This window comes from Chinchilla lanigera, unplaced genomic scaffold (assembly GCF_000276665.1).
Source record: "Chinchilla lanigera isolate Chin_1 unplaced genomic scaffold, ChiLan1.0 scaffold00039, whole genome shotgun sequence".
NCBI classification, from domain to species: domain Eukaryota; kingdom Metazoa; phylum Chordata; class Mammalia; order Rodentia; family Chinchillidae; genus Chinchilla; species Chinchilla lanigera.
The window spans coordinates 3196073-3219298 of NW_004955440.1; the positions used below are offsets into that span (position 1 = coordinate 3196073).

General features: G+C 41.5%; 2 protein-coding genes across 2 annotated transcripts in view; both read right to left on the minus strand.

The window, feature by feature from the left end:
* Nucleotides 1-1038, minus strand: part of Lct (lactase) — a 48381-nt gene extending 47343 nt beyond the window's left edge. Inside the window, exon 1 of the mRNA XM_005390764.2 lies at nt 399-1038. Within this exon, the coding sequence (XP_005390821.1) occupies nt 399-1038 (640 nt within the window). The remainder of the gene's footprint in view (nt 1-398) is intronic.
* Nucleotides 1039-4730: 3692 nt separating this feature from the next.
* Mcm6 (minichromosome maintenance complex component 6) overlaps nt 4731-23226 on the minus strand; it is a gene marked incomplete at its 5' end in the record, with an annotated part of 33635 nt that continues 15139 nt past the window's right edge. The window contains 8 exon segments of the mRNA XM_005390765.2: nt 4731-5003; nt 8428-8567; nt 10556-10711; nt 11252-11387; nt 16469-16630; nt 18499-18627; nt 21199-21354; nt 22148-22255. Of these exon segments, the coding sequence (XP_005390822.2) occupies nt 4887-5003; nt 8428-8567; nt 10556-10711; nt 11252-11387; nt 16469-16630; nt 18499-18627; nt 21199-21354; nt 22148-22255 (1104 nt within the window).

Below are 23226 nucleotides of genomic sequence, written 5' to 3' on the forward strand. Positions count from 1 at the left end.
TGTATGACATTATTTTATCTTGTACTTATCCGTCTCCCCTGATGGAATGTAAGCTCCAATCAGAATGTAAAATTGGTCTTCTTAAGACAATGGAGGTCGGGGAGAGACATGAGATACCTTGAAGCCTTGGGGGATGCAGGGCTCCATGGGAAGGACAGTCCTTCAGGGGCTGCAGACTGAAGACTGGGCAGGGGGGTTAAAATGTACTTCTGAAAGGAAATAATGCCCTGGATATTGTGCAGTCTGGGGCACCCCTTCCTGCCTTCACTGGGAAGACAACATTGGGTTCTCATTACTGCACAGCTAAGAGTAGGAAGAAATGCCACGTCCCGCCTTAGAGATGGGCAGGTGGTGATCAAGGCTGGCAGTGGGTCAGCCATAGGGGCAGTGGCACTTACCCTGAGAAGCGTATTTTGCATGGTAAATCTCGTAGACTCTTCGGTGGGCATCAGTGAGGGTTTGGAGACGTGAAGCTCTTGATTCCTTGTGGGGAAGCCCCATTATCACCTCCTCCAAGTCACTAAAGGTGAACCAGATCCCAACCAGGTCCCCAAAGGACTGGAAGGCGAAGGTGGCATAGTCAGCGAAGAGGTCAACGAAGACTTCGCTTCTCTGGAGAGCGCTCAGGGGCAGAGTCTGGTGGTGCAGGACGACCATGGGCTCAAGCTGCGCGGTCCTGAGGGCCTCCAGGAGCTGCCTGTAGCACTGCAGCATCGCCCCGTCGGGGTTCCTGGAGCGTCCTGCAGGGAGCAGCTGTGCCCATGACAGGAACACTTTATAATGGGTGACCTTACTGGCGTGGAGACTCCGGAAGTACTCCGGCAGGAAAGAGGGCAGTGGCTGGCGGCAGGTATACACCTCCTTGTTCCCAGCTGCAAAATGAGAACTCTGGTTTCCCCGGAGGTAGCTCAGGTTGTGCAGGAAGTGATTAGTTAGAGGGCCAGCCGCTGAAAGGAAATTTCTATCTGATTCCCAGTCTGACCCCCCGCATGAAACACTCAGGAGAAGGATCAGGACCGCTGTCCAAGATGGCTCCATTTTCAAGGAGCTCTCAGGAGCTAGCTGGAAGGAATCCTGACTTTATAACTACAGCTGAGGTTGTAAAATACTAAGCCATTATTAATACAATGTTTAACTGGGTTATCTATGATTTGTAATCACTACATGGCTCACTGATGTAATATTTAAAAATATAAAGGCTGTAAGAGATAACACAACCAAAAGCTTGAACCCAGAGGAGGAACTTGGAAAGTATCTGAAAAAAAATTTCCACTTGTCTCAGTACTTTCAACTATCTTGATATAATAAAGCAAAATGAGTCCTTCATTGACCTTTTCCTCCTTTGAAAATACGTGAATGAATAAGCTGTGCATGGTGGCACATGCCTGTAATCCAGGACTTGGGAGGCTGAGGCAGGAGGATCAATGCGAGTTTGAGGCCAGCCTGGGCTACAGTGAATTTAAAGCCAGTCTAAACTGCATAGTGAGACCCTGCCTCAAAAAAAAAAAAAAAAAAAAAAGTGAATGATGAACACACAGATAAACACAAACAATATAGAAACATCTGTGAAAATCTTGCAAATTCCTCCATTACCTTTCCTTTTCTCAGATAAACACTTCCAAAAATGTTCATTTTTCCACTTTTCTTTCTCCACAAAACCTAGTGGTTATCTAGCAGTCATAATGCCAGGGTTGAAATGGCAAAAACAACTTCTCTGTGCCTAGTTCTTCACCTGTAAAATGAGGGACAGGTTGTGGGTGTTAAATGTAACATGTTTAGAACAATGCAACTCAGTGATACTTGTATAGGAATGCAAACAAGTACATGCATAGCATTTAAGGTATTTATAGATCATGCAATGTGTATATATTGTTCCTCAGGTTTTTTTGTTGGTCTCCCTATGTAGCTCAGGTTGGGCTTGAACTACACAGCCCGGGCTGGTCTTCAGTTCACAATCTTCCAGCCTCAGCCTCTGCGTGCTGGGATTACAGGTATGCGCCACCATGCCCGGCCTGAACAATTCAAATACCTCCTAGGGTTTTCTTTCCTTTTCTCATTTTTCTGTTTAGAGGTGAAATTCTTCATGCCGTTTTTCTGACATGGAGTCTTTCTGTGTTCCTCAAGCTGACTTTCAACTCCTGGGTTCAAGTGATCCTTCTGCTTCAGTCTCCTGAGTAGCTGGTCCGCAGCCACCTGCCATACTGCCCAGTGGTTATTAAAAAACAATTTTTTTTATGCCATTTCTCATTATTTTATTATTCCTATGAAAACTCCCAAGTTTGTATATCAAGTATTAAAACATACAGAAAAACACATTCCCCAGCTAGTGGGGGGGGCATGCCTAGAATTCCGGCACTCTGGGAGGCTGAGACAAGAGAACCACAAGATCCACCCCAGCTTGGGCAACTTAATGAGACCCTCACATACATAAAAAAAGAGGGGTGCAGGTTGGGGATGTAAATCAATGCAAAGGTCCTGGGTTCAAAACCTAGTACTGCCTAAAATAAGATTTTTTTCCATCTTTTAATTTGGTTTTTAATGCCTTCCACTATAGACCATCTGGTGCCAGTTTCCAAACACATCCCTTGTTCAACCTTATATATCTATTTTTAAATCTTTTTAAAATTTTTTTTAAAAAATCTTTTATATCATTAACCGATTCTGAATTGTGACTGCATATATTATGTGGCAGCCCAATAACTGCAACTTTCTACAGGAATACTATCTGCACACTATGTCTGATTCTCTTCATGAAATCTCACGTTACAATTGAGTGGGCCAAAAACAGTCTAGGTTCTCGTATAGGACAAGAATTGCCAAGAGTACACCTCATAGTACATAGTTAAGTACTTTTTTTTTTTTTGAGACAAACTCACTTCATAGCTTAGACTAGCCTCAAACTCACAGTGATCCTCCTACCTCAGCCTCCTGGGAGTGGGGATTACAGGTGAGCAGCACCACGCCCAGGAAGTGGCTACATTTATTGAAGATCATGAGGGTAGCAGCAGGAACTGACAACTGGCAGAAGAGTGGAGGGAAAAAAGGCACTCAACTCCCAGTACCTGAAGGCTCAGACACTTCTGATCCTAGGCACCTCCCACTGGCTCTCACTGGTGCTAGTAATCTGCTGCCTTCGGCATCAAGACCTCCAAAGCTTAAACATGAACAATCGCTAGGGCAGCACTGTGTTTGTAGCTGAAACGGAGGGAAGGGAGTGGCTCACACAACTTCTCCCCATTTCTTTTTGGTTGAGACAAGTCTTGATATGTAGCCCAGGCAGGCCTCAAACTCATGGCAAGCCTACTGCCTCAGCCCCGCAAGTGCTGGGACTACAGGTGCGCACCAGCATGCCTGGCCTAACTTTGCTGTTTCTCGTTGTACTACATGTTCTATTACCCATTCACCACTTCAACCCCCTGGCGAGCACCACAGGAAGGCAGAGGTGTGGATGCGAGGTCCTGTACACACACTCAGACGTGCAAAGCCGACGCCGGCAGTACTGATCTCACCTCCTTCTGGAGGACCTTGCTCTCGGTAATGGCAGGATGGGGAAAGGGATGAATTCACCAAAAAGGCGCTTTTCCCGGGCTTACCTTTTGCTTTTGGGTGAATATTTGGTCAAATTAACATTTAAGTTCCACTCAAATAAACTGTTTTCTTCCAAGGACTCTCCACCTCATAGTGCGTAAGTCAGAGTCAGTGTGGCAAAAACTCTTCTTAAGGGGAGGGGAGAGGGTTTCTCGCTGTCCCCGGGGTTTTCACTGTAACATCTGGCCTGGCTTCCATTAGATACTTTTATCTGTATGCCGGGACTCTCAGCTCCTGTACCTTGAGGACTCATCACAGCCAAGGCCTCTGTTACACATACACTTTACACGAGGCCATACACCTGCATCTCTGTATTTCCTCTCTCCATTCCCAGCCCTCTTCCCCCAGGCCCAGCCAGAGAAGAAGCCAGTTATTTGTTTTCTTTTCTTGTTACCTTTCCCAGCTGCTCTCCAACTCCCGCTTCCCTGAGCCTCCTGAGGAGCTGGGATTATAGAAACACTGTCCTTGGCTTAAACCACTACTCGGGAGCTCAAGGACATAGGAACAATTTCTCTAACGGCCATGCAGACCCCCTGCAGTCTGTTGTTAAAGCCGCAACAGTAGGACATCAGGAGCATACACTGACGGCAGCTAAGTCTCAGAACTGTTAGTATAAAAAACAGTAACCTTTTTTCCTAGAAAGTCATAAAATCTGCAGACAGCTTGTGACATAAAAAATAGTATTTTTCCTAATTTAAACAATTCTGACCAATTACTTAAGACACAGAAGTAAAAGTCACAAAAAAGTACAAGAAACTTCTTTGCATAAACTACCTTGAAAAAGACACTGAAATTCAGCTGCAAAGTTGCCTCCAAGTCCTCTAGCTTTCATTTTAATTCTGATTCTTTATCACAGGAAACTAATTCTAAATCCCTTACGCCATACCTCCGTCTTTACATACCAGATTAACCAAAGAGGGACTCACTTACGAGTGGAAGGATACAGCTGGGTGTGTGGTGGTGCACACCTGTAATCTTAGCACTGGGGAGGCTGGGGCGGAGGATCACAGAGTTTGAGGCCAGCCTGAGCTACATAGTGAGTTCAAGGCCACCCTGATCTACACAGTGAGACCCTGTCTCAAAAACAATCCACCCCACCCCACAGATGCAATAATCAGAGTAGAACAAAAACAAATCCAAGAGACTTCAGAACAAGTTACTTTATTTTGATGAATAAAAGAAATAGTAATTAAAAACAAAACGAACATACTCTTCCCTCTGGCAGAGCCACATCCAGACTCCAGGCTCCGGGTTGTTTCTCCCAACTCATTAACTCTTTGTCAGTTACTTTCAATATCTCAATCTTCAAGCAAGTAGTTAGGGTTAACTACCAAGTAAGGATCTTCTTCATAGCTCTCACTTCCCTCTGTGGAGCCTTTCAGCCCGGCTTGGGTGAGTTCAATGAGAACGTGATCCTGTGAAACAGAGGTTGGTCCCTCAGGTCTCAGCAGTATTCTGAGGCCCGTGTGAATGTCTGCCTCAGGCATTTCCCCACCCAAACTCCCAGGACAAAGACTCACACCTTAAAATCACTGCCTTTTCTCTGCTAAACTTCCTTCTCAATTAGAATGCATACCATAAATATACTTTGAAAAATTAAGACATTTACATGCATTCAGCAAATACTGTGATTGGTACGGGCACATGACATCAAAAGCTTGCAACTTATGAACTTGAAAAAAAGTAATGCTTGAATTTTTAAGATAATGCAATTATGCTAAATTCTCTAATATTGGAGTGTTTAATTTCATTTAATATTACTTGTTAATTTTAAATTTCTGGCCACTGGACTTTTTCATACACCACTCATTCTTAATTCAGTTAAGAAGCAGAATCTAAATATAATTCACCTGGGAAAATTCCCACTCTAAATTTTTAAAAAATGCAGTATCTTTTGCTTTGGTTTTTTGCATGCTACCACTAAGCTATACAAAACTCCAGCCTCTACTACTTGGCTTCAAATCTTGATCACAATGTGGCACACCAGCAGCTGAGAAGACTCGAGCCAACCCCCTGGAAAGGAACCCAGGAAACAGTGACTTGATACTGAGAAGGCTGGCAAAGCCTCACAGCAGGAGCACGGATGCCACCAAGAGGAACTGGCCACTTTCACACATTCTTTCTATGTGCTAACACTCACAGAAGCACACTGATCAGCACAGTACAAGCTGCCATATATATATGGACAGGGTCTCACTATGCAGTTCACAATGGCCTTGAACCCAGTAAGTAGCCTAGGCTGGCTTTGAGCTTGCAGCGATCTTCCTGCCTCAGCCTCCTGAGTGCTGGGATTATAGGCATGCAACACCATACCTGGCTTTTTTTTTTTTGAGACCGGTATCACTATGCAGTTTAGGCTGGCTTCAAAATTTTGGGTGATCCTCCTGCCTCAGCTTCCCATGAGTTACAGGAGTGTGGTAAAGCTCTGTCTTGTGATAGAAATGAATTCAGGCAATGAGCCGAAGTTTAATTCTTATTTACATCAATTAGCTTCAAGATGTGTTTGTTCCACAGTCCTGACGTGGACTTCTTGGATCATTCTACCTCACACGGATCCCAAGTGGTGCTAGGGAGAGAGGAACTGGCCTGTGCACAGACACTTCCCATCACTAGAGAGACAACTCTGTGCACATCCACCCCAGTTCTCACCCCTGGTACTCACACGTGCAATTATAATTCCACCCGAGCCCACAGGTAAGCCCCTTCCGGATGACACAGCCCTGACACACACGCAGTGAGCAGTGGACAGTGAGTTGGCATGGCTGACTGCCATCTGAGCGGGAAATCCCAATCATTCAACAAACCTTTGACCCCTCACTGTGCCAGGTACCACTGTAGGCCCTGGGAATACCGCAGTCCCTGCCCTCCCAGAACTTACACTCTGCAGACACAAATGAAACCCCCAAGTAAGGAATATACTGCCAAGCAAAACAAGCACTATGAAGAAACACAGCCTGGGTGACAGCAAGTGCAGAAGCCTATTTTGCTGTCAGGCAAGGAAGGGTTCTCTGGGAAGGTAACATTTAAGCAGAAACGAGAATGGAGGAGGGTGTCCTGGTAAGACAAAGGACGAGGGCACAGGTGTGCCTAAGGAACAGTGACAAGGCCGGACTCGGTCGGGCAGAATGAGCAAGAAGAGTGCTGGGAAATGAGGTGGATGAGGGAGATTAGACCGGCGGCGGTGAACCTATGGCACATGTGCCGCAGCCGGCTGTTTGTTATCACCAAAAGCTCTAAAAGGTTTGCCAACACTGCACTTCTAGACTGTCTAGGATTCCGCGTAACATGGTAAGGAGACTCGATTTTATTCTAAATGTGAGAAAGGCACAGTTAGTAGGACAGAAAAACAATTTATGTTCTTAAAAGACCTGGCTAGCTGCTGGGCAGTCAGTACCAGGTGGGGAAGGCTGCTGGGGGAGTGCAGGGATGGCGGCTTGGGTAGGCTGGGCAAGGCAGTAAAAAGAGGAGAAATCAAGGATAATTCTAAGGGGCTTGGCCTATCACATTGGGGTGGAGGAGTATCTGTTTTTGAACATATTAAGCAAGAAGCCTATTAGTTACCAATACACAACTGGCTAAACACATCTGGAGTTATAGGAGAAGTGAGAGGGAGAAGTGCAAGTCTGGGAGCCATTAGCAGACGGATGAATTCATAAAACCAAATGAAATCACTTAGGTGATGCGTGAAAATGACCTTAGAGCAGTGATGGCGAACCTTTCAGAACTTTCAGTGATAAACAGCCAGCTGTGGCCCACGTGCCAAAGGTTAGCCACAGAGTAAGCCACGGCCACAGAGTAAGAAAAGACTCAGGAAGGGGAATTAAGAGGGGGCTGCCAGCCACACAACAGCCCCAGAACACGGTTACTAAGAAGCGGCTGCGGAGCACTGAGAATAGCCAGCTGACTCGAAAAAACGCAGCTGGACGCGGTAGTGCACACCTGTAGTGCCAGCACTCAGGAGCCCGAGGCAGGAGAATGACAAGTTCAAGGCCAGCCTGGGCTACACAGTAAGTTCAAGGCTAGCCTAGATGACACGAGAGCCAGTATGAAAAAAATAAAGCAAAAAACAGCAACAACAAAGAAGGAGAATGAACTGACAGCAGAGAAAAATGATCATAATGTACAGCATTACCATGAAATTGATAAAAGAACTGTTCATTTGGGATCCGTGGTCATGAATCTAAATAAAACTAGGCACATGACTTATGCTTTTCTTCAGATACTTGTAGCTGCACAGATGTAGGTATGAAAAAGAAAAGCAGGTTGGACACAATGGGAATTAAATTTAACTAAACTGTGGTTTAAGATAAAAAAGGTAGTTGAAAGAATAAAAGGTCAAGGGTAACACATCGTTGATCGGGGTAGAAAACGGAAAGCTAACACTCAAAAAGATTTCAAAGGTACATTCCCATATTTCACCTATTTTCTACTTGTTTTTAGCAAAGGAGTAAAGTCATTTATTTGCCATTAATTCTAACTCATGCCAGGGGCAGTAGCGCACGCCTGTAATTCCTGCACTTGGGAGGCTGAAGCAGGAGGATCACTGTGATTTCGAGGCCAGCCTGGGCTATAAAGTGAGGTCAATGTCAGCCTGAACTGCACAGGGAGACCCTTTCTCAAAAGGACCCCTACCCCAGGTATAACTCACAATTCTGACCATACCTCAATGACTGAAAGCAAACACATCAAAACATTTCCCTGCTCTTGCTCATCTACAATAAACCAATTTTATGGAAGAAATAAATTTTAAAAACCGAAAACCTTTTACTAATGAACCTACACACATAAGATACAAACTCTTCCCCTCATTAATACTGCAGCAAGCAGGTATATACATACATAGCGTGTGAGCCGATGAATGACTTTCTCGATCATTCTCTTTTTATTTATAAGCTCCTCTTCAGAATCTATTTCTGATTCAATTTCCTTCAAGTACCAGTTAACAAGTTCACTCCTCTTTAATGCTGACTCATCCTCCTCTGCAACAAAAAATACAGTTAAAAAGAATTATCTTGTAGCACAGAGTATCTATCGCCAGTTCTTGAGGTCCGCATGCACAAGAGAATGTGCAGACTAGATAACCAGCCTTGTCAGGAAGTGAGTCTGCACAAGCTTGAAATAACCTGACTTGTTACTCGCATTAAATTATACCTTACTTCACCTGAATTGGAGAAAAACCAATAAAATAGAGATCATAATAAACAAGTTTCCTAAAGCTGTTAAGATTTTGAAGCACCACATAAAGATCTTTCCTTCATCCTGTGCTTCATCACTTAGGAGAATGTTTGCCAACAGCAACTAAAAACATCAATTAGGAGTGAAACAGCACCAAGCAAAATGTAATTTTTCCTCTTTAAAAAGGGGAAAATTTTATGGAACGGAGTGACTCAGTTGAATTCACAGACAGTCATTCAAAATTAAAGCTTACCAATTTATTCTTGCACCCATTTATTCTTACCAATTTATTCTACCCATAAACTTAACTGCCACTTTATAAAGTTTAAGGTAGAACTCACAGAAAAGGTTGGAACAAGGATAACATAACTATTACAAGAATAGAGCATATAAGAAAAAACTCCATTAATTTTCATTCTATCAGTTGCAAATTAAAAACCAAAATCAAAATTGTAGGGGGCCATGAGGTGGAGTCAAGTGGTAGAGCGCACACTTAACACTCACAAGCCCTGGGTTCAGTCCCTAGCCAACACACACGCATGCATGACAATGCTTTTAAATTTGAAATTGTTTTCATTTCCTTCCAGTACCAGTTAATAATAATGTCTTCGACAAGTTTTATTATGGTTGACTGAAATTTCAGCAGTTGTCAAATGTTCCTAGGGTTTAGAGCTGTGTGTTCTCTGTGCTACAGAACAGCTATTTACTTGGAGACTGAGAATAACTTCCTTCACTGGTAAGGGAATAAGGCCCACTAGAAATTGCCTGCAGAATGCATTTTCTAGGTGAAATAGTATCTGCTCCATCAATGGTTTGCTTTGTTGTCTGGGCCAGGTGAGATGGCACACACCCGTAGCCCCCAGCACTTTGAAAAGCTCAAGCAGGAGGAATGCAAGTTTAAGCCCCACCTGGGAACTGCCTCTATCTTAAAATAATACATTTTTTAAAAAGAGCTGGGGATGTAGTTTAGTCCAGAGGCCCTGGATTCAATCCCCAGTACCGTATAAACAAGAACAAACACCAAAAACAAAACAAGAAGCTGGATGTGGTGGTGCACAGCTGTAATCCCAGCACTTGGGAGGTTGAAGCTGGAGGACTGCCATGAGTTCAAGGCCAGCCTGGGCTACATATGAAATTCTGTCTCAAAAAACCAAAACCACCCAAACAAAAAACCAACAAACACAAAAACTTCGCTGTATGAAGGAGAGACAGGGACGATGACATATGCCCAGAGGTTAGCAGAATCACCCTTGGAACTTTTAAATGAGAATGACCTGATGCTGAAGTACCAGAAGCTTAACTTCTACTCCTTTATTTCACCATTTCTCCTCTTAACTGCAGGATGATAAAACCCTCAATTGCACAGTAAAGCAGTTAAGAGTAAGAAATATTCTTTTTTTGGTCTTTTTTGAGACAGGGTCTCACTATGCAGTTCAGGCTGGCCTTGAGCTCACTTTGTAGCCCAGGCTGGCCTTGAACTTGCAACAATCCTCCTGCCTCAGCCTCCCAAGTGCTGGGATTACAGGTGTGTACCATCACGCTGGGCCACATCAGACTCAAATATTCTGCTTCAAAATTATGTAATAGGCTAAGGACGTTAAGAACAATCCGTAGCCCTTTACCTGACAATGAACTTGAGGGGAAACTTTCAGGCTGGCAAATTATTGCTGATATTCCATAAACTTCTTTTGCTATTGTGAGGCTGTGTAACGTTTATCATCTCTTCTGACAGAATGACACAATGTTTAGCAGCAGCTCATGCAATGACTGAAGAGGCAACCAGTATCCTCACCTTCTTCCATTTTTCTGAGGTGAAGCACAATAAGGTTAGAGATTCGGCAGTACTCAGAGAAGCCCAACCTTAAGGAGGCTCTGGAAACAGCATCTTTATTTATGTCTTCACTGTAGCCATTGATTCCATTCACAGGGGCAGGACTGTCAGCAGGACCTACGTGAAAAATTAACCATCTGAATCTTGTTTTCATACCTTCAAGATTTCCTTATCAACCATTTATAAATGTTCTTATATTTAATACTAATTCCAGAATAAGCATACAGTTAAAACACAGCATATAATTATTTTACAAACAAATCAGAAGCAACCAATCTGGGAGAAAATGTGAGATATAAAGGTTCCACAACAGTTCATTTGCAATATTATACATAAAATTAAAAACTCTGGTATTTACCTGTCTTAAAATGCTTGAAAGAAATGCTTTTAATTCATAAGCAAATAATAAAAGGTTGGAGGCCAAAGGATGTAAGTCTGCTACCACTATTTTGGTGTATTTTCTTGCAGTCATAAGCAAAATTTTTTTATATCAACTATTTAATTATACTTTAACTTGTAAACAGTATAATTAAACATTCCCTGCCCCCTTTTACTATATATATTTCATAACCATCACCAAGTACACATGGACCATATTACATCTGAAACAGAATTTTCAGCCATATCTAACAAAACAGTCCTAAGTAAACGTCTCACCATTGACACCATCCGGACCCTCATCAACCTCCATCTGGGTCTCCTCGTCCTGATCTAGATTGACATCAGGAGTTTCCACACGGATGATTGACTTATTTAGTAACCGAAAAGCTTCCTTCACATGTTTTGGCTGGACCTAAATCAGCAATGAAGGTAAGTCAGTTACATTAGTCTTCTTGATAAACAAAACTACGCACTCACAGTACGAGACACTTTATATACAAAAGCTCTATAAAGAAAAGTTTAGAACACTACTGAGTGAAACAAAAGTAGTAAGATAATGGTATCTGTGGTAGCCATCCGAGTTTTCAAATATGTTTGCTTTTAAAAAAAATTCTCAAGACCTAGCAGGCATTTCTCTACTACTAAAAGGTACAGCTGTGTTAATTTCTCTGGACAGTGAATTGGAACAGAAGAATTGTTATGGTTTGTGTCTGGGTGTCCCCCCAAAGCCTCATGCAGTCATGGGGCAGGGTTTTAGAGTTTGATTGATTATGGGTGTGAGAGCGACACCCGCCCTGGGGTGGATAGTTTGCATATGTAAGGGAGGGGAAGAGGCTGCTTGGGGCCATTCCTCCCTTTTAGTGGTGGTTGTTTTTGCAGTGTTCTGCCACCATGAGTTGTAGCCCTCTGCCATGTAACCTGCCAAGTATGGACTAAAACCTCCACAAACTGTAAGCGAAATAAACCTTTCCTTCCTTAATTTTGGGTGTCAGGTATTTTTGTCCCAGCAACGAGAAAAAAGTAACCAAGACAAGAATCATTTCTGAACAGGAGGCTAAGAGGTGGTAGGTGCTCACCACCTTTTCTCTTCTCTGAATTCTGTCATGGAAGCTTATGTCAAGACTGATCCTTTTCATCAGCCCAAATCTGAGTGACACAAAGAGGGGAGGTCTGTGCTAATCAAACAGACATGTAAGTACGAACAAAAAAGGTTTTTGTTTAAAGCAGCTGAGATGTTTTCAGCAGCACAATTTGTACTGTTCTAACTGCCTTTTCCAGAGGCTGGGGATATAGCTTAGCAGCACAAATGCCTGCCTGGCAAGTGCAAGGTCTTGAGTTTGATTCCTGATACCAAAAACAAAAAAAAACCACTCCCTTTTTTTCTCTCCTTTCTTTCTTGACAGGATCTCTATGGTCTAGGCTGGCTATGAATATGTTATACAGTCAAGACTGGTCTCAAACGTATAATTCTCCTGCCTCAGCCTCCTGAATGTTAGGATTACAATGTGTACCAGTATGTCTGGCCTAAATGCTAGGTTCTTAAACAGGAAAACTCATCATAAAGATGTCAATCCTCCCAGGTAAAATATAAATTTAGTGTTTTAATGCTAAATGGTATAAATTTTATACCAGTAACAATAACAAAGTCTTTAAAATTCTTTTATAATCCTACAGGAAAGCCTTCCTATAATAAAAATAGACAAAAAAGATGAACATAAAAGCAGATGGATGAAAATAGCTCTTTTTGGGGGGTAGTGGTGAACAGTCTCACTAGATAGTCAAACTTGTGATCCTCCTGCCTCACACTTCTAAGTACTGGTATTACAGGCACGTGCCACCATGCATAAGTAGGATTATGCCCAGCTAAAAATATGGCTTTTAAATATATATATATAAAGATACTCTATTTAGAAAACATTTGTGCATGTATATGTGCATTTACTTTCCTATCATGTGAATTTGCTACCTATTTAAAGACTTAAGCACAGACGTTATATGGTTTTAGAATTCTCCCTTAACATGAATCTCCACAGATTCCAATATTCTCCTCCAAATACTCTATAACTCTTGCTAAACTTTCCACCTATGCTCTAGAAAGCCCTTCCCCAAGATCTTGCTTCCATTGAAATTTTACGCACCCTCCAAGGATTATGTTAAAATAAAGTGTTGGCATTTTCATAAACTATCCTGCCTCTTCAGGAATATGGAAAATTATCTCTGTATTCTTTGTGATGCTCTATCAGAACATTTTCCACTCATTTTTTATATGCTTAAACAAATGTCTTAGTCCCACTAGATTAGCAGCAATGGAAGGCAGAGACTCTCTTATTCATCTTCTATCCATCCCATATGGGTGTCTGTTAAATGCTAGGTAAATGCAAGAACAGCGCTGGAGGCATCACAATACCGAGTTTCAAAACACACTGCAAAGCCACAATAACAAAACAACATGTTACTACTGGCACAGAGAGACATGTAGATCAATGGAGTAAATAGTGGACATACAAACAAACCCAGGCCTACTATAGCCATCTGGCTCTAAAGGAGCCATAAACATATACTGTAGAAGATAATCTCTTTAACAAGAATCCACACACAGAACATTAAATTAAAAAACTTCTGCATAGCAAAGGAATCACAATGAAGAGACAGTCTAGGATGGGAGAAAATCTTTGCCGGTTACTCTTCTGACAGATGATTCACACCCAGAACATGCAAAGAACTCACGACACTTAACAAAACCACAAATAATTCAATGAATTGGTAAATAAATGGAACAGATACTTCTCTTTAAGTATATGAAATAAACATTTAATACCTGTAGCCATTACATAAATGCAAATCAAAACTAGTGTATATTAATTCACCCTAGTCAGAACAGCTATCATCAAGAATACAAAAAAGCCAGGTGTGGAGATGCATGCCTGTAATCCTAGCACTCAGCAGGCTGAGGTAGGAGGACCACAATTCAAGCGTGGCCTTTGATACAGAGTAAGTTCAAAAGCAGCCCAAATTACCGTTCAGGCTACTACTATAGCAAGACTGTCTCAAAAAACATCATAAACAAAACAAAAACAAACAAACAAAATACAAAAAACAATAAATGCAAGCAAGCATGCAGGAAAAGAAGAAACCTCGTCACACTGTTGGTGGAAATGTAAACTAGGTAATCACTATAGGAATCAGCATACAGATTTCTGAAAAAACTAAAAACAGAGGTACCACTTGATCCAGCACGAAAGACCGCATACTACAGATATATATGCATACCCATGTTTACTGTGGAGCAACTCACAGTAGCTAAATTACAGAAGCAGCCTAGGTACCAGTCCATAAAGGAATGGATAAAGAAAATGTATATCTACAAATGGAGTATTATGCAGCCATATGAACAAAAATCATGTCACCCACAGGAAAATTGGACAGAACTGGATATCATCAAATTAACTGAAATAAATCAGACTCAGAGTGTCAGATAACACATCTGAGTCGGCCATGCTGGTGGCAAGCCTGAAACTCCAACACTTGAGAGGCTGAGACAGGAGGATTTTGAGTTCAAGCTCAGCCTAGACTACATGGCAAGATCCTATCTCAACGAAACTGAACCAAACTGAACCAAACACATCCAAATCCAAACCCAACCCACCTCATCTTTTCCCTTAAATGTAGAATCTGGGAAGAAAAAAAAAAAGACAACAGGAAAGTGGAAGGGACAGCATTAGACAAGCAGCAGCAGAGCAAGGATGGAAACCAGGCTTGGCGGCCACACTGTAACTCGGGCTCTGCGAGCTTGAGGTAAAGGACTGCAAGTCTGAGCTTGGCCTTGCTAACTTAGTGAGACTGTCTCATATTTAGTAAAATTAACAAATCAGCTGGGGATGTAGCTTGGTGCAAAGGCTCAGTGTCCAATCTCCAGTACTACAAAAAACAAAGAACAAAACACCTAACTGGTAGAATATCAGAGAATTTAGAAACTAAAAAAAGGGAAAACCCCATAAAAAACAAAAAGCCTGTAAGATAAAGGTGGTGGAATCGCAACGGTGGTCCCTTCTGGGGAGGTTGGCTAAGACTGAAAAGGGGCCCAAGGGGACTTTCTGGGGTGTGGAAATGTCTTATACTGAAGGCCAAGAAGAGGCAAGGATGTATTAAAAAACGCCAAAGCAAGACAACATCAAGGGGCCCATTTTCCTAAACTGTATCTCAGCAATACATGTAAATAAAAACCCAAACGCCCTTCACAAACAACATCTTACCCCTCACCTCATACCTGCAACTACATAAAATCTGCTTTTTTTTTTTGAGGCAGGATCTCACTTTGTTAATTCAGGCTGACCTTGAACTTCCTGCACAGTCTCCAACTCATGGTCCTCCTGCCTCTGCCTCCCACGTGCTGAGATTACAGGTGTGCACCACCACGCCCGGCATAAAGGCCTGCGGTTGAAGCAGAGTTGGAGGAGCTGGAAGGTCCTGCCATTCTGCAACCCTTTTACATCCCCATATTCACTGCTATATGCCTGTGGGCTTAGGCCTCAGAGGATAAATCTGAGGCCTCTGTAGGTAAATGGATGCACCTCGAGACCAGGTCAAACGAAATAAACTAGACACATGTTTAAATACTGCATATTTCTTATAGGAGGAACTCAAAATATAAATAAAGAGCGAAATACAGTACAGGACAGTAGGAAGTAGGGAGATCTTTTTTAAATGGGATGGGGAACAAGAGATGGAACACGGAGGGAAGGAAGAGAAAAAGTATAAAAAAGAGACTCGAAAACAGCTTTTTCAATTTAGAAGGGGATTAAGAGCTGCAGAGAGCTGGGAGGGCTGGGAGAGGAAAGGGACAAAAAAGAATTAAGATGGTTATGGACATGTATGAACTCCCCATGACAAATGTACTGTGAACACGCACTATGAAAAAAATACATTTGATGGGCCGGGGATCTAGCTCAGCAGCACAGCACTTGTGCCTGGCAAGTGCGAGGTTGTGAGTTTGATCCCCGGTACCAAAAGAACCCCCCAAAAAAACCACTTGAAAGAAAAAGAGCTCAGACGGTAGAATGTGTGATCAGTACATACAAGGTCCTGGGTTCAATCCCTTACACCAAACAATTCATATATTATGTAGGAATAAGAAACAAGAAACAAAATTCTTTTTCGGATCAGGGGTTACATTATCATATACATATCCCTAGCCCAGAAGCCTAACACATCACACCTAAATACATTTTTCTGAATAAATAGTAACTCATCTCTATATGTACTCTGTTATCTATAATGTAATTATCTTACTACTACTAACTACTACATTCAATGAATGCTTGAGCAACCTTTTCAATGGGACAAATCTCAGGGTCAGTATCCTGTGAGTATTTAACAGATACATAAAAATAAATGTGCAGCTAATTCAAGGATGTCCTATATCAAAGTTAAAAACATGCCCAGGAGCCAACAATTCAATTTCTCTTTATCCTCCTCATGTCAAAGTGGCTCTACCTCATCACAGCAATGCATACGGGCCATCGCCTCGGAGAGACGGATCATGCTCTCAAGCTGCCGCACTGTAATCCTCCACGAAGACTTGGTTACCCCAGAGCCATCTCTCTGGCGAAGACGTTTATACTGCTCCACAATGAAGTCCTCTGACTCTCTGGAAATCTGTTTCAAAACAACAGTGAAATTAGACAAACATTCCTACTTCATGAGAACTGCATTAAACATAAATTTAAGTCAGGCATGGTGGCGTGTGACTGTAATCCCAGCACTCTGGAGGCGAGGAAGAAGGGTTGCTGCTAATTGGAGGTCATCACGGGCTACACAGGGAGTTCCAGGCCAGCCTGAGTTATGTAGTGAGACCCCGTCTCAACAAAACAAACCCCCCAAACAAATGACAAAAACTACCATACATTTAACAGTTTTCCAGCTCAAAGCCAGGCATGGTGGTGCAGGCCTGGAATCCCAGCACTCTGGGAGGCTGAGGCAGAAAGAGTATGAACAGTGTGTCACCACGCCTGGCCAGTAAGCCTTTTATCCAACAGATCGTCAGTTTTTCAGAACCAAGGAACTCTGAATATAAAAATATTAGCCTTGACAATGTAGTAACACCTTGTTTCCAAATAAAACATAAAAAGGACAGGGATGTAACTCAGTGCAAAGCCGTTGAGTTCAATCCCTAGTATCACCAAAATAAACAAATAAAAAGCATTTCATGTGGAAACACTGTGGAACTGAGGCTTGAGACTTGGAAGCCACTGATGGCAAATTACTACAGAAATGCCTTTTGAAGAAACTAGTAGTAAGGAAGCCCGTGACTCCCATGTATAATTTTATAAACATGACAGTAGACTTGGTATTTAACCAAAGGACCATTTCTAAGTGATGTTTAACAAGCTGAAGTAATGGAATAAGATGTAATACCTTCTACACCACAGGATGTCAAAATTTACTCAACAAATTAATGCTTACATTGTCCTTAAGGCTCAATTAACACATGCTGTCTTTGGAGCTAAGAAGTCAACAAATATATCAGCTATTTCAGTAAGCCTTTTCTTTTCTTTTTTTTTTTTTTTTTTAAATCTTTTGAGTCAGGGTTTCACTACGCAGTTCAGACTGGTCTTTAACTCACTTTGTAGCCCAGGCTAGCCTTGAACTTGTAGTAATCTTCCTGCCTCAGCCTCCTGAGTGCTGGGATTACAGTGTGCCACCCATGCCTGGCTGGTAAAGACTTTTATCCAAAGGATCTTTAGTTTTTCAGAACAAAGAACTCAGTATATTAAAAGCATGACAAGGTCACAGAGGAACCAGTATGCAGTTAGAGAACACAGAAGTTACACACAGCTCTTAGTTTTAAATGACTGAATTTCTTTTGGGACAGTGACAGTCAATACCATAGATTATCACATAGTAAGTCTTAGGTAAAGAGAACTCTTCAAAGTCAAACAACAGTATAAAAATCTCATGTAGAGGGGCTGGGGATTTAGCTCAGCGGCAAAGCGCCTGCCTGGCAAGCGCAAGGTCATGAGTTCGGTTCCCAGTACCGGAGAAAAACAAAAAAAAAAAAAAAAAAATCTCATGTAGAATGAAACAAATGTTTCCCTCTTTGTATTCTACTTTAGGAAAGTGTCATACAACAAAACATGTACTTTGTGGGGCCTTATCTTTAGAATTATACAGATTTAAACAAGAAATTTCCTTTCTCAACTCTGTTGGAGGAGACACACTGCTGTTCAAAAAACCTGAAACTTAAAATTTAGGGAAATTAAAAAACAAGTATAGGGGCTGGGGATTTAGCTCAGCGGCAAAGCGCCTGCCTGGCAAGCGCAAGGTCGTGAGTTCGGTTCCCGGTACCGGAGAAAAACCAAAAAAAAAAAAAAAAAAAAAAAAAAAAAAAAAAAAAAAAAAAAACCAAAAAAAAAACAAAAAACAAAAAAAAACAAGTATAGGTTCAGTTAGTTTCCATAAAACCCACTAAAGTCCCACTTTAATATCTGCACTAAGTCTTATCCCAGGACAAAAGGGAAAATTACCTTGGGTTTAAACTGTCTTGCAAAAAGAAGATACCTCCTGATGTCATCAAGGGAATAGACACGATCAATCGATTCCTCAATTCTTGAATGCAAGTCCACTATTCGCCTAGCAATAGCATAGTCTGTAACCTAATTCAAAACAAGAAAAGCATTTCAATCAGTAACAGCGACATCTACTCCAGATAACCCCAGAAATGACATACTTAAAAAAAGTTCTAATATGCCACTGGAAGAAGTATTTTTCTTGGAAGAAGTATTAATAGATACCAAGTTTCTGAGCACAGCCTGTAAGTTTGATTTGAAAAATTAGCCGGGCGTGGTGGTGCACGCCTGTAATCCTACCACTTGGGAGGCTGAGGCAGGTGAATCGTTGCAAGTTCAAGACCAATCTGGGCTACAAAGTGAGCTCAAGGCCAGCCTGAACTGCATATGGAGACCTTGTCTCAAAAAAGACAAAAAAAAAATCAAGCTTTTGCTGGGCGTTACAGCACACACCTGTAATCCCAGCACTTGGGAGGCTGAGGCAGGAGGATCATTGTGAGCTGAAGACTAGCCTAGATTACAAAGTGAGCTCAAGGCCAGCTTGAACTATATAGTGAGATCCTCTCTCAAAAAGACAAAAAACAAACAGAAACAAATACACCTGAAGGAATTACTGAATTCAGTAACTGCAGGAAAACATGTATAGAGCCTTTGGTATATGCCAGATGCTTATGCCTTATGTTTAGAAGTATTAACTCATGCAAATCCTCAAAAACATTACAGATATTAACCCTTATTTACAGATAAACTGAAGCCCAGTAATAAGTGACGTTTCAGTTCATGAATTTGATCCCTTCCCCAGGTCTGGTTGCAAATTGAGTTGGACTAAACTGAATCAAATTTGTTGGTTAGATTCAACATTGCCCTTATGGGGAAACCTGATTCAGTTTTCAGTTTTCATTTGGTTTGGTTTGTGATGAGAATTGTGGAGAGAACCGAGTTTGTGAACTCAGGTACCACTCTAATTTGCCCAAGTTCACTTACTAATTGTTTTTTGGTTTTTTTTTTTTTTTTGGTTTTTCTCTGGTACCGGGAACCGAACTCACGACCTTGCGCTTGCCAGGCAGGCGCTTTTGCCGCTGAGCTAAATCCCCAGCTCCTCACTTACTAATTGTTGAAGACTGGATTTGGATAGTCTAGCCTCAGAATATGTGACCTTAGCCATTCATGATGCAGATAATCATCACAGAATTATTAATACTGGGGCAAATTCATAAACAGATAAAGACAGCAAAGGGTAAAGCAAATGGGGCAAAATGTTACAATGTGAGTCAGGCAGAGGCTATCCGGGTGTTCTATACACTACTTATTCCAATTTTTGTTCTATGTACAAATTTATTTTATTTTATTTGTTTTTGTTTTTCTCCGGTACTGGGAACTGAACTCACGACCTTGCACTTGCCAGGCAGGCGCTTTTGCCGCTGAGCTAAATCCCCAGCCCCCACAAATTTATTTTTTATAACTCTTAAATTTTAACTCCCACCCCCACCCCTGTACTAAGGATTGATCCCAGAGCTATACTTTAACAGACTTTTAAGTTTTGAAATAAGGTCTTACTAAGTGGCCCAGGCAGGACATGAACTTGTGATCCTCCTACCTCAGCCAGAAGAGTTAGACTACACTGGAGTGTACTGTGCCACTTTTTTCCTGGCTTAAATTTTTCTAACTAAAAATTTAGAGGTTTATAACCTGATCTCCTTTAGTCCCAAAACTAATTTAATAAGTCATGAACAAATAGAAACGCATGAAAATGAGACAACTCCCAACTAGGTGGAGTTAAATGTCTATGCATATGTGAAAGGAAAAAGCCCCTCGCCCTTCAAACATTCACACAAAGGAAAGCAGTTTTTCTTAGATAGTATCTGTTTCCTTGGTAACAAGCATTCTGCAATGTGCCTAATGAAATGGAGGGCTTCCATACTCAGCAATTAAAAGCACAGGCTACAATACAAACTGTCATTTTGTACTTATGTACACTTGAGCTGTATGTTATTAAATATTTAATTGTAAGTACAAATAACTAGAATTTTTCATTTTTTTGAGGGAATGGTTAAAAAAATAAGGAAAATCATAAAACCATACTCTTTAAGAATATAGTTAGTAGGCCAGGAATGGAGCTCAGCGGCACAGTTCAGTACCTGGTACAAACAAACAAACAAACAAACAAACAAAAAAAAAGAGGGATATAGTTCATATGGGTGGGAGTCAACTATAAATTTTTTCTTTTTTCTTGTAAAAATGATGACCAAAATACTTGATATTCCTTATTCCTATGAAGTGGAACCAGCAATCCCAGTGACTTTATTGTGGAGTTGCTTACTAAACTCTTTGGCCAATCCCATGCCACCCTGAGTGAATGAAAGGTCAACGTGCACATCTGCACAAGCTGCTGAGCAGTTACCATCCAGCCTTCCCACACTCATGTATACAAGTTGGAAATAAAAAAGGAAGTGAAGAGCACTATCCCGCCGGGCGTGGTGGCGCATGCCTGTAATCCCAGCACTCGGGAGGCTGAGGCAGGAGGATCGGAGGATCGCTGTGAGTTCGAGGCCAGCCTGGGCTACAAAGTGAGCTCAAGGCCAACCTGAACTGCATGGTGAGACCCTGTCTCAAAAAAAAAAAAAAAAAAAAAAAAAAGGCACTATCCCACATGATTACCTCATTACATTCATCCACCAGGATAAAGAAGAGATCAAATCGGGACATAATGGGAGCAGACAAATTTATATTCTGTTTCAGCGACTTTGATCTGTCATAGTGTCCACTAATTGGGTTTGCTGCTGCCAAAATGGACGTCCTGGCATTCAGAGTAGCCTGACCACAGAAGAAAGAATTGTGAGGCTTACAAAGAAACCCAGAATGGCCAATAAACATACAACAAAAAACAAGCACTCATTATTAACTAAATGGAAGCCAAAATAATGAGAAACCATTTGTCACCTATTCTATTACCAAATTCAACTCAGGTAACAGTGCAGCAAACAGGAGCTCCTACATGCATAGTATGTGTGCACCCTTTACGCCAGCAGTTAGGAATTATCTTATAGCTAGGTATGGCAGACATGTGTCCAAGGATGCTTACTATAGGTATAATAGGTTCGTAATATTAAGACTGAAACGACCCAAATGCTGCTGTATTGGAATATGAAGAACCAAACTGTGCTACATATAATCCAACACCATGGCATAATAATAAAGTTGATCTAAGATGTGCTGGTATCTAAAGACTGCCAAAAATAAAATTATACCGTATTCCTCTAAAGGGAATATATGTCATACGTACTTTTGAGTATGTACTGCCTTGGGCATTACAGAGGGAAATTTTTACTTCAGCGTGTCACTTAAATTTTCTTAACTACTTGCTGCATTTTTGCTCTAACTAGAAGCTTAGTTAATGAAAAGTGATCCTAAAATTTTACCAGTACTCCTCTACTTTGGGCCATGGCAATATCCCAAACAGAGTTTGAATGAAGAATTCTTGCAGCTGTATTTTCCATTTTAATATGTAGCACGTTGCATCAGAGTAATGAATTTTATCAAGGTGCATTTCTCTAGTACTACATTAATCTCAACTAAGGAGTAATGCAATAGAAGTGGACAGACACACCTTCACTCCTGCTTTCGTGATGGAAATGGTCTGCTGTTCCATGGCTTCATGAATAGCAACTTGATCCCGCACATCCATTTTATCAAATTCATCAATGCAACACACACCCTGGAACCAAACAGACCTAGCATAAGCAACTGCCCTGCAGACAAAAAATGACAAACTCACCAAGTCTGCTACCCCAGAGATCTTTTCCATTCTCCAAACAAGCAGAAAACAGGTAAACATGCCTAATTCCCTCTTTTATGCGAGGTAATTTAATAGACCTCAGAGCCAGAGGGAACAATATACCTTACTATAAGAGCAAAACTGAAATATATACTTATTGTACTTTCAGTCAACATTAAAACCTTGTGTAAACCTGGGTCAAAAAATGCTGTAGTCATCTCAGCACTAATTTTAGGGTGGGGAGTGAAGGGTAAAGCTGGAATACAATGGGGGTAAGCTTGTCTACCTATAACTTCTATGCATGCATAGATCTACGTGGTAATTCCAGCACCAAGGAGGCTGAGGCTGAATTGCCACAAGTTTGAGGCCAGCCTCCCCTACACAGCGAATTCAAGGCCAACTCAAACTATATAGTGAGACCCTGTCTGAAAAACCAAAAAAAAGGAGGTGTGGTGTTGCACGCCGGTAATTCTAGCACTCAGGAGGCTGCGGCAAGAGGATCACTGTGAATTCAAGACCAGCCTGGGCTACAAAGTGAGCTCAAGGCCAGCCTGAATGGGTAGTGAGACACTGTCTCAAAAAGACAAAAAACAAAAACAAAACAAAACAATCCCCCCCAAAACAATAACAACAAAACATAGATCTAAGTGTTCTATGTCAAATACACATAAAATAATGTGCCTATGTGCAGGCCTACTCAGAGGTCATTTGCCAAGGAAAAAATCTGAAAAGTACTGGTCAAAGCAACCACCCATGCTCAGGCTATACATTTTAAGAAGCACAAAATGTACTGATTTACACTGATAGACTAATTAATTCTTGATTAACAGAACTGAATTATATACTACAAAAAGCCTTGGGGCCAGGGATAGAGCTCAGCAGCACAAGTGTCTGCCTGGCAAGCATAACGT